This window comes from Pelobates fuscus, chromosome 4 (genome assembly GCF_036172605.1).
Source record: "Pelobates fuscus isolate aPelFus1 chromosome 4, aPelFus1.pri, whole genome shotgun sequence".
Classification (NCBI taxonomy): domain Eukaryota; kingdom Metazoa; phylum Chordata; class Amphibia; order Anura; family Pelobatidae; genus Pelobates; species Pelobates fuscus.
The window spans coordinates 332,528,414-332,540,898 of NC_086320.1; the positions used below are offsets into that span (position 1 = coordinate 332,528,414).

General features: G+C 38.2%; 1 protein-coding gene across 1 annotated transcript in view; it reads left to right on the forward strand.

Annotated features, from left to right (window-relative positions):
- Window positions 1-12,485, forward strand: part of VWDE (von Willebrand factor D and EGF domains) — a 103,580-nt gene that overhangs the window by 68,973 nt on the left and 22,122 nt on the right. The window contains exons 19-24 of the mRNA XM_063452412.1: window positions 2,508-2,642; window positions 4,050-4,181; window positions 7,023-7,619; window positions 10,473-10,568; window positions 10,661-10,756; window positions 12,388-12,483. Coding sequence (XP_063308482.1) covers window positions 2,508-2,642; window positions 4,050-4,181; window positions 7,023-7,619; window positions 10,473-10,568; window positions 10,661-10,756; window positions 12,388-12,483 — 1,152 coding nt within the window. The remainder of the gene's footprint in view (window positions 1-2,507; window positions 2,643-4,049; window positions 4,182-7,022; window positions 7,620-10,472; window positions 10,569-10,660; window positions 10,757-12,387; window positions 12,484-12,485) is intronic.

Sequence of the window (12,485 nt, forward strand, 5' to 3'; positions counted from 1 at the left end):
GTGGGGAGATCAAAGATCTCCCTCACCGGCCCACATGCTGTCAAAGGCGGACGCCGGCAGGGAGAGAGGGAGGGAGCCAGCCTGCCAGCAGAGGAACCCGGCGGAGCTCTATCTTGCAGCTCCGCTGGGTTCCTCTCGTGAGATCCGGAGCCTTGCCATGGCAATGACCGGATCTCGCGAGAGTGAACCCTAGCCCGCAGGCTAGAGGTCACTTACCGCTGGACCACCAGGGATGGATGGCAGAGTGCTTGAACCCCCCTCCCACTCACCAGCGTGCCGGACCCCCCCTCCCAGGCTAAAAGGTAAGAAGGGAGGGGGGGACATACATTACTTATTTTTTTTTGTTTTTATTTACCCCCCCAAACACACACAATCCCTTCTAACATGTATACAGAGCACTCTCACACACATCATCCACAGCACTATCACACTCAGCACTCTCACACACATCACACTCAGCACTCTCACACACAGCACTCTCACACTCAGCACTCTCACACACAGCACTCTCACACACACATCACACACAGCACCCTCTCACACACACATCACACACATCACTCTCACACACACATCATCCACAGCACCCACACACACAAATCACCCACAGCACCCACACACACATCACACAGCACCCTCACACAAATCAATCACACACAGCACCCTCACACACATCACACCTCACACACACATACTGCACCCCTCACATACACACAGAATCCCCCCGACACACTGCACCACACACATACACAATACTTCCAAACATATATATATATATATATATATATATACACACACACTAGATTCCTTGTAAGCAAACACATACTACACTCCTAAACACACAATCTCTACAAACACTACATCACTTATACACACACACTATAGCCTGCATGCACACTCTTGCTACATCCCCTATACACACATTCTCTACAGCCCCTAGCCACATATGCATTACATTACACCACAAACACAACACGCCTAAAACCAACCTTATAACACAATACCACACCACAATCAGCTCAATCTGCACACACACAATACCACAAGCAGGCTCCAAACACATGCACAATACTCTTTCCTGGCATTTTTGTCTCCTGGTATCCAATTATAGAGACACCAGAGACAAGTTGCAAGGAAACTTGTCTCTAAATTTGCTTGCGCTGTGCAGAACAAATACAGGGCTTTTTTCTCATGCTAGAGCTCTTTAGCAGAGTTCTGCGCATGGTCTGCCCTGGAAGAGCATTGAACCACGTGTTTGTCATTAGTGATGACAAAACACACCCTCTCTGTCCCGCCCCCTTCTTAGTGGGCCTCTGTGGTAAAAAAATGCCTGGGCCGAATTTTTTTCCCAGTCCGGCCCTGACCGTGGGATTACTGTGCTTAATTGGTCAGCAAACTCGCCTGACCTGAACCTATAGAGAATCTAAGGGGCATTGTCAAGAGAAAGATGAGAGACATGAGACCGAACAATGCAGAAGAGCTGAAGGCTGCTATTGAAGCATCCTGGTCTTCCATAACACCTCAGTAGTGCCACAGGCTGATAGCTTCCATGCCACGCCGCATTGAGGCAGTAATTGCTGCAAAAGGGGCCCAAACCAAGTACTGAGTCCATATGCATGCTTATACTTTTCAGAGGTCCGATATTGTTCTATGTACACTCCTTGTTTTATTGATTGCATGTAATATTCTAATTTACTGAGATTGTGGATTTGGGGTTTTCATGAGCTGTAAGCCATAATCATCGCACTTATGACAAATCACGGCTTGAACTATCTTGCTTTGCATGTAATGCGCCTAACTCATATATTAGTTTCTCCTTTTACGTTGCATTACTGAAATAAATGAACTTTTGCACGATATTCTAATTTTTTGAGTATCACCTGTATATGGAAACCCCATCCCACTGTAGTAAATTAATATTACATAGAACTATAGCATATAGCATTTACTGAATAAAAAAACATGAAAATTGTATTTATGCAAATGTTAAACCACTTCTAGCTTGAAGTTGCAATAGTTTAAACAAACAGTATATTAAATGAATAACAATCACAAACAAAACCACGATTAGAACAGGTGTTCTGACATAGACACTTCTCTTTTGTGTTGTCATTGATTGTCACTGATTCACTTTTAGTATAAAACATAGTGATCCAGGATTCATAATAAAGAACCCTGTTTTATGAGAAAACAGTGTCTAGAGACATCAAAATTGAAGATTGAGTGATTCGTGAATAAATTCTTAATCCTGAAATGCCATTATTTTGCCCCAAAACATGCTTTGCATTTTGTATCTTTCATGTTACATGATAATATTAGCCTAGGATAATATTAATATAGGATTTAGATTGGATTTGAAAGGTTAGTGTTGATGTACGGAATTCTAAAAGAATGATCTGGCCATTGAAATAACAAGCTCGTGTATAGTTGTATTCCATGATGGTAATAAGAGTATTGAGGTTTTTTTTTTTCTTTCATTCATTAGTATACCAATATTTGCCTTTTAGGAGTAACATGTCAAGAAGATGTTAATGAGTGCTCGACCAGTCCTTGTTTTCCAGGAGTAACTTGTACTAATACCTTTGGTTCATATACATGCAGCCAGTGTCCAAAAGGCTATGAAGGAGATGGGATCACATGTGGTAACTATATTATCTAAATGTAGTAGAACAACTATTTAAAATCTGCATAACTGCATATAAGCTTGTTATCGTAATACTACTACTGAGTCATAGAATTTTAGGAAATAACACACAAGACAAATCTGACAGGGCTGTATATGAATACTACAGTAGTATGGCTGCTACCAGTTTATAGAGTGACTCCACCTTACCATCCGGTGTGATAAATACAACTACTGCTGGTGAATAAACTACTTATTAATAAAGTCCTTATGGATGGTCATTTATTGGATGAGATCAGATCCCATCAAATGGAATGAGATGTTACTGATTGGTTGAGTTTCTTCCTGGTGAGAGAGAGGTTCTATCTGAAACTACAGTCTAAGCTGCACTCTAACTGTGTATTTTAATTATCTTGCAAGATTCTTTTTTTTTTACACTTTAAACAGTTTAGCCACTTCTTTCTGTCTGAGCTAAGCCCTAGAAGAGGCCATAGGCAGTAGTGTAAACACTGCCTTTCTCAGAAAAGACAATGCTCAGCCTGCAGGGACAGATTTTACGGTCCCTCTAAAATACAAAATAAAGTACACTTAGAATACATAACATAAAACTGTCATTATGTGCAACGTGTTTTGCAGTGTTGTTAATTTTTGGGAATGTAGAAATATCTTCAGCATGAGGAATATAAGTTACCTGTAAAAGTTGTTGTGGTCATTGCCATTCCAGTCGTCATATATCTGTTTTTTGGTTCTTGTCAATCCTCCTCTTTCCAGTATAAGTTAATTTTTTTCCACAGACAGCAGTTGACCTGTCTGACTGCTTGGGACACATGTAGTAGCCTTCTGTACACCAGGTAGTGGAGAGTCATTCATTGTTTTATCCAATGACGTAACACAGAGCACATAGAGGAGGGATTCTTTATGATTTTCTTCATGGTCCTGTTGTTGTTATGTATAACAGAAAGGGCACAGTTACAGAGAAAAAAAACCATGAAGAGAGTACCTAAAGGGACATTGCAGTCCTCTAAAGCCCATCAACTTGCTGAAGTTCTCTAGGTGTTCAAATTCCAAGTAAATGCTTCTCAGTGGTTTCAGTGTTTTACTTTGAAAAACATGGTTGACGAATTATGACAATTTGCGCTATGGGTCCCAAAGCTTCTCTGTGTGGACGCAAATTCGCAATGATGACTTCACAGGCAGATAAGAGCTGCATTGAGAAGACTATCCCAGTGTTAGAGCGAACTTACTTGATATTAAACCCTTTCAATGCTTTTATTATAAATACAGGTAGAAACCCTCCAATTAAAAAAAATATATATTTTTTTTTATTGGAGTGTTGCTTTTAGAATTAAGAAATGTCATTATGTAAACCTGATTTTAGTATATAATTCCCAAACTATTTTAATTATTTTACTTTTATTTTATGCAGTCCAAATATTTTTGACCACTCAGATGCCACCAGCTTTACTTCCTGAGGCCTTTACAGAGGATTATGAAGACAATGCCAGAAGGTTTGGAGGGCATGACAAATATAATAAGGATGTTTTTAAAACTTTATCAGGTGAGTATTATTTAAAGCACAATAATGAACATCATAATGATAATTCTCTAGGGTTTTTTTTATGTCCTCCAACATTCCAAAGTTTAAAGAAAACTTAATGATACCATGTTTTTTATTCTAAAGAAAACAAACTAAAACCTTTGTATATGGAAAATTACCTAATTAGTATGAATATAGTATTAACCACATCTTCAATGTGTGAGTGCTGGGTAAATTGCAGGAAGTGTAATTACATTGCTCAATGACCTCATACAGGTGTCAGTCAGCAAACATTTAAAGGATGAAAAAATACTTAATTGCAGCATAAGAGTAATACTGTCCAAATAGATAATAATTGGACCTCGTTAGCTTATTTTTTTTTTTACTTTTACACTGATGCAGCAGTAGTGGGTTTTTGTTTTGCATATTTTGCACATGTGCAGCTTGTCGATTGTGTCAGTACTGTCAGAATTGGAAGTATTGGATTCCATGGTGCTTCATCTTACTTTGCTCTGTTTCACTTTGGCTTATGTGTCAAATCTGTGGGTATGTGGACTCCACAAAATGATGTCTCCTACTGGAAAGTCCACATTGTTGTGGATGCTTTTTGTGAAGCTACAAGTCCAGTTAAAGGGACACTGTAGTCACCAGAACAACTACAGTTTATTGAATTTGTTCTGGTGAGTATAATCAGTCCCTTCAGACTTTTTCAGAGAAAATGCAGTGTTTACATTGCTCCATAGGGATACCTCCAGTGGGTACTAGAGGTGCTTCCTGGGGCAGTGCTGCACACTCTACAGCACTGCCATTCAGTATCTCCACCCTCTGCATGGAGACACTGAATATTCCTCATAGAGATGTATTGATTCAATTCATCTCTATGAGGAGATGCTGATTTGCCAGGGCTGTGTTTGACCTGTGCTGGATCTGCCCATGATCTGCCTCCTTGACAGGCCTATATAAAATGATTGTGATTGCCTCAGCTCTCCATTTCTGATCATTTCAGCCAAATAGGTAGATCAGGGCAGAACCAGCAGCAGAGTGGAAAAAACTATGATCTTACTATAATAACAGGGGCAAAAGGGGAGGGGGGAGGGGAGAGGGGACGACTAGATGGTGTTTTTAACAATATAGGGTCAGGAATACATGTTTGTGTTCCTGACCCTATAGTTTTCCTTTATGTTTACATTCAAATATGTATTATATTTCTCCAGACTGTATGCTCTCTGCCAAGCTTGCTCAAGCACAACAGAGCTCCATGTGTGGAGTTATGAAAGCTCAATTTGACATTATATGGAACATTGATGTTCCTGAGCAACACATGTCTAATATTATATAATGAAAACAGCTGTTCGGGTTATTCTTGTTTGTGCATAGAGTACTGATAATTTTACAACATATTTGACATATATTGTACTATATTTGATTTAATGCTGGCTACATCTGTTTATATGGAATTATACGTTTCACTACATGTTCCACCACAAATAGAACACAGCAATGTATTCTATCGGCCTCATGTCTATTATGCTACAACATCACTTCTTTGTACATCATCGCCATTGACAAGAGTCAACAATAATGAATCTGATGAAACCCTATTTTACGTGCCTTGTAAGTTAATGTCATTTTTAGCTGTTGTGTATCCTGTAAAACTCTAATGCAAACCTTACTTAGGTTTCTCGCTATGTTTAAAAGGAAGACATCAGGATAAAATGAAATTATACATTTATTTGTCTTTCCATTTTTTTCTGACAGGCTGCACAGCAAACTGAAAAACATTTTTTGGTTATTTTTTTGCAAAAAAACCAACCCAAAATACTATCCCTGTTTGAGTAAGCACAAACAATACAGCATATTGATGAGGCAAAAACCTCAACTGCATTAAAATAGTTTTAGTAGCCCTAGTGTCCCTTTAATAAATTGTAAGCAGTTCAGATGATATCATGGGTTGTGATCCTGTTTTGATCAAAGGTATGGCTAATCTTCAAAGAGGATTATCACAGTATTAGGACAGAAGAATATTTTAGTGATCTCTTTGAAGTCAATGAAAACAGTTCCATACTATCAGTTTAGAGCAGAGCAAATTAGAAAAATAGCAATGTTTGCCATATGCAGGTTTCATGAGGGGCGCTCATAATAGTTAGTGAAAAATACACATTGCGGGGATGTAGTTTAAACAGTGAATGTCTGCAAAATCTACCCAAACAAGTATTCAAAAGAAATCCCCTGGAGATTTCTTTCTAATTCTCACCCTGACTTCTAAATCTTCCTAGAGAGTCTTTAAAAGCCATGTGCAAAGTGATCTTGTCTCTTATTTGTAATAAGTGTCCTTGTCACCTATGCCTTTATACCCTTTCTGAAAAATATACACACAGGCAGAACTTTTGTTTGGTTTTCTGAAGGATATATACAATGCAGTAATTTGCAGTAATTTGTATACACTTCCTACTCAAGTGTGTACCCTACATGATATATTCTTATGAAGATTTAAAAAAAATGCTTGGAATGTGCATAATGAGATCCAAAAGAACAAGTAGGCAAAAGTAGTCTAGCAGGGCAGGCTGAAAAAGGCAATATATTATTGTGCCATCCCAGTATTCATGCTGGTCAACTAATGACATGTTGATTAATAGTAACAACTATGAACATACTCTCTCTGCTTTCTATCATTTATATGTTTTGATTGAACAAAAAGATCTAAATGAGTAAATTGACAAAAAATTTGCATAATTTGCATCTGCAGTCACCAAAGTAATATAAAGTATGTTCAACTGTCTCCGTACTTTCTTAATTGGCAGTAATTACCAGTAATTGGTTGTACCAATAAAGTTTTCCAATTTTTGTTTGTACACAACTCAGGATCTTCAACAAAGCCTACTAACCAGCCAATGATCACTTTTGGTGATTCTATTCCAACTGTCGCTGTTAGGACAGAAAGCATCACCGTAAAAACAACTTGGAATGGTCCATCAGTTCTAACAGTTAATGCCTCCAAAAGAACTTTGTCAACATTACTGAATGGTCGCCGAACAACTTCAAAACAAGCTCATACGGCCTGGCTTACAAATCATCTACTAAGATCAACTCACAGAGGAAGCAACTCAAACATATACCCTTCTCCACCGATTAGGACCAGCAACTCCAAACACATATCCACACTGACAGGAAGGACAGCAAAGGATGCTTTAAGTAAGAAAAGCGAAGAACTCATTGATCAGAATATAGTTACCAATTCCAAATCACCTTTTACAGCACTTAAGGAAGATTTTTACAACACCTTAAACAGAACAAACCACAAAGGCGAGTTGAAAAGTGCATATACAGTGGCTCCTGCAAGGTTAACTTGTGCTGATTCTCCCTGTTTCCTTGGAGTTACTTGTGAACCGAGTCAAGATGGAGGCTTTAAGTGCGGAAGATGTCCTTATGGCTACTATGGAGATGGAGTTACCTGCAAAGGTATAGTGTGATCAAAATGTAATACTTTGAGTAGATTGCAAATGTATAGATAAAAAACACGGTCTAATTTTCATGGTAGAGATTTATATGACATGCAAAGTTTACCTTGAAGCCAATATAAAAAAATGTGTAAAAGGAGAAATATACACAATAAGATAATACAATATAATAAGACATGCATTCATATACAGTTGCAAGAAAAAATATGTGAACCCTTTGGAATGATATGGATTTCTGCACAAATTGGTCATAAAATGTGATCTGATCATCATCTAAGTCACAACAATAGACAATCACAGTCTGCTTAAACTAATAACACACAAAGAATGAAATGTTGCCATGTTTTTTTTGAACACACCATGTAAACATTCACAGTGCAGGTGGAAAAAGTATGTGAACCCTTGGATTTAATAACTGGTTGAACCTCCTTTGGCAGCAATAACATCAACCAAATGTTTCCCGTAGTTGCAGATCAGACGTGCACAACGGTCAGGAGTAATTCTTGACCATTCCTCTTTACAGAACTGTTTCAGTTCAGCAATATTCTTGGGATGTCTGGTGTGCATCGCTTTCTTGAGGTCATGCCACAGCATCTCAATCGGGTTGAGGTCAGGACTCTGACTGGGCCACTTCAGAAGGCGTATTTTCTTCTGTTTAAGCCATTCTGTTGTTGAGTCATTGTCCTGTTGCAACACCCATCTTCTGTTGTTGGGTCATTGTCCTGTTGCAACACCCATCTTCTGTTGAGCTTCAGCTGGTAGACAGATGGCCTTAAGTTCTCCTGCAAAATGTCTTGATAAACTTGGGAATTAATTTTTCCTTCGATGATAGCAATCCGTCCAGGCCCTGATGCAGCAAAGCAGCCCCAAACCATGCTGCCCCCACCACCATACTTCACAGTTGGGATGAGGTTTAGATGTTGGTGTGCTGTGCCTCTTTTTTGCCACACATAGTGTTGTGTGTTTCTTCCAAACAACTCAACTTTGGTTTCATCTGTCCACAGAACATTTTGCCAGTACTGCTGTGGAACATCCAGGTGCTCTTGTGCAAACTGTAAACGTGCAGCAATGTTTTGTTTGGACAGAAGTGGCTTCCTCTGTGGTATCCTCCCATGAAATCCATTCTTGTTTAGTGTTTTACGTATTGTAGATTCGCTAACAGGGATGTTAGCATTTGCCAGTGACTTTTGTAAGTTTTTAGCTGACACTCTAGGATTCTTCTTCACCTCATTGAGCAGTCTGCGCTGTGCTCTTGCAGACATCTTTACAGGACGGCCACTCCTAGGGAGAGTAGCAGCAGTGCTGAACTTTCTCCACTTAGAGACAATTTGTCTTACCGTGGACTGATGAACAGCAATGCTTTTGGAGATACTTTTATAACCCTTTCCAGCTTTATGCAAGTCAACAATTCTTAATCGTAGGTCTTCTGAGAGCTCTTTTGTGCGAGGCATCATTCACATCAGGCAATGCTTCTTGTGAAAAGCAAACCCAGAACTGGTGTGTGTTTTTTATAGGGCAGGGCAGCTGTAACCAACACCTCCAATTTCATCTCATTGATTGGACTCCAGGTGGCTGACATCTCACTCCAATTAGCTCTTGGAGATGTCATTAGTCTAGGGGTTCACATACTTTTTCCACCTGCACTGTGGATGTTTACATGGTGTGTTCAATAAAAACATGGCAACATTTCATTCTTTGTGTGTTATTAGTTTAAGCAGACTGTGATTGTCTATTGTTGTGACTTAGATGATGATCAGATCACATTTTATGACCAATTTGTGCAGAAATCCATATCATTCCAAAGGGTTCACCTACTTTTTCTTGCAACTGTAATTGCTTCGCATTTGAGTACAATGTCCGGTCACGTTACTCGTTGATTAATATCTTTTGGCACACCAGCTGTTGTGGTCTTTATAATACCTCCTTGTCTCTGTCACTTCATCATGGTAAAAATGTAACTCAGCAGTCGGAACTTTATGGTAAGCATGCCTCAATAAATCCCTTAGAGAGATGTATCGCTTACAGTTGTTGGCTTGGTAGTACTCACAAAAGCCAATATTAATTAGTCTAATATATTAATGGATTAAATTTGTGACATTTAGTAAAAAAATGTATTCTTTCTACGTACTCATTTAGGAAAAGTATTTTTACCAGTTAGAGTTACAGAGTAGATACCCTCTTTGTAACCAATGTGTTAAACTATGCCTTGGGGTGGCCAGTTTTCCATATTCTTGGGGGAAGGTGAAGGTGAACTTTTGTTTATTAAATGCGCCAGGATTAGTTTCCAAATATTCTTCCTCGCTAAAGTGGGAATATATGATCAACGTGCACAAGATTGCTGCTTTGTGAATTAGAGACCAGGTGAAGGGTATTTGGTGTAAAATTAGTTTGATTTGAAAATTTATTTTCTTTGACTAAATTCAGATGATTATCCATTAGAAATTATTACATAACACTTGGCATTTTATTTTCACGTATAATAGTGTATGAATTGGATAGGGTCGAAAACTGTCAATTGACAAACTGCCCATTTTCCAGCACTGCATATAGGTATTAGTGCAGGGCACCACATTAAAAGTGCTATTTGATACTCTGTAGCACTAATATCCTGGTTAAGGGAAACTAACTGGCAAATATTAATGGTTGCTATGGGAACTATTGCATGATTAATTAATTAATGCCTGGCATATTTTTCATGCACCACCTGATGGCTTTTGGAATTTATATGTGATTTACAGAGACCTAGAAAATGGTTGTGTAGATACAGAATGTCTGTGTTCTCGTCAGATATTTCTTTATTTTTTTCTGTCAATGTACCTTTAAAATTTACAATAATTGTCCTCCTTTGATGTAGCAATTTGCCGGCACCCATGCAGACAAAATATGGAATGTGCAGCACCAAATGTTTGCAAATGCAAGACTGGCTTTTCTGGATATAACTGTCAGACTGGTAAGCACTCCTACACAGTAATAATTTGTCTGCCTCAATGTTTACAGCTGGAAATAATTTTCCTCCTAATAATTAGACTTGATCTTTCACAGCTGTGTGTCGTCCGGATTGCAGGAATCGTGGGAAGTGTGTTAAACCCAATGTCTGTGAATGTGCTCCAGGTTATGGTGGTACCAACTGTGATGAAGGTGATAAGAGTTTGATAATGACAATGCCATTTATATTATGAGCTGTTTTAATTAAGCTACACATAAACACAGTTCTTGATCTTGTGTTCAGTTAATTAATTTCTGTCACCAAAACTGTATATATTTGTGAATGGGCTCTTGCTCTTGGCAGTTCACTTGTGGATTGTACAGCCACTGTATCTAGAGTATATGCCACGTAAACCACCTCTTTTTTGCCTCATTTAGAGTATATTTTATTATAAGAGTAGAAAAGCTTTTTTATTATTTAAACAATAAATTTATGGAATTCTCTGCCTAGAGAGAGTGCCTTATAAATTCACCGATTGACTGTTTATATTATTTTTTGGCAATCCAGTGGATTCAGAGTGATAATGTCAAATTTGGTCATTATTAAAAGATTTTAGATGCAAAAAGAATTGTTTTACTTTGGGATCAAGAAAATATCAACCAGCTTTACTACATGACACTTATTAGTAAAATGTGATTTCAGCCAAGCACCTTAAATATTCTAACCTAACACTAAACACAAAACCAACAGTCAATGTTGCATGCCATTAACTTCAGTAGTTCAAACAGCAATAATGTATTCTTTGGTCTTTTCTGAAGTAAATTTAGGATATATGTAGAACAGGACAAATAAAAACAGTTATGTAGAGGACACTATTAAAAGTCTATTTGGGTCCACTCCGTGGTAACTTATTTAAAAAACAAGACTACCGGGTTAACGTTTTGAGCTCAAGCTTTATTTACAGTATTTGTTATCTTTAAAATCAGTTACATGAAGTGTGGTACGTTGTATAAAGTAGAAAATATAAAGAAGGTATAACTGCTAAAACATATTCTGACCCCTGTCTAACTGCTGCAAACAACTTATATCATCAACGTCACCATAAATACTGTCAGAAAGCACCTGACTGCGGTCATTTCACAAGAAAAAGATGTATGGCGGGCTCCTGTAGAAACATAATGGTTACAAATGCAGGGGTTACAGATCAGTATAATAGAGAGATTGCACATTTTGTCACTCCAGTAGTTGACAATCAGACTGATTGATAATTGACCACTCTTTCAAGGGAATAAAAACTAATTTTGTACTAGAGGAGCGCAGGGCAGTATGCTTTCTTAAATGACAAGACTCTATAATTCCACAACAAGATACAGTAACGTATTTTCAAGACATGTTTCCTTTGTACTAAATACATATAACAGTTTAACCTGGTCCTGTCACCATCCCTAACGCTCAGATCATTGAACGTAAACCTCTTGATATGACTTGTGTAATTTTCCAAAAACAATACTTTATTCAACTTCAGACATGAGTAGAAAGGAAGACTGGCCATCAGTGGGTGAATGAACAATTCGTAGACTTCTGCACGGTGACAATAAATAGCCATAATAATTCAAAGGGACACAATAGCAGAAGGAATAGGTTTTGCAGATGTAAAGTAGGCCCAAATAATAAGTATAACGTCTCCAAAACATTTTAGTTTTTGGGAAAGTGAAGACACAATCTACTTAAAATGTTGTAAGATAAGTTTAACGAGGCAAAGCTCTCACAGATGGCAGTTAAACACCCAGGGACCACCACCATGACAGTTGTGTCTTTCTGTAATATGAGTCCTTATTTGCAGCTTATTGTGATCCACCGTGTGAACATGGAGGTGTTTGCCAGGCGAGAAATATCTGCACATGTCCATTTGGTTATGTCGGGCCACGATGTGAAACAAGT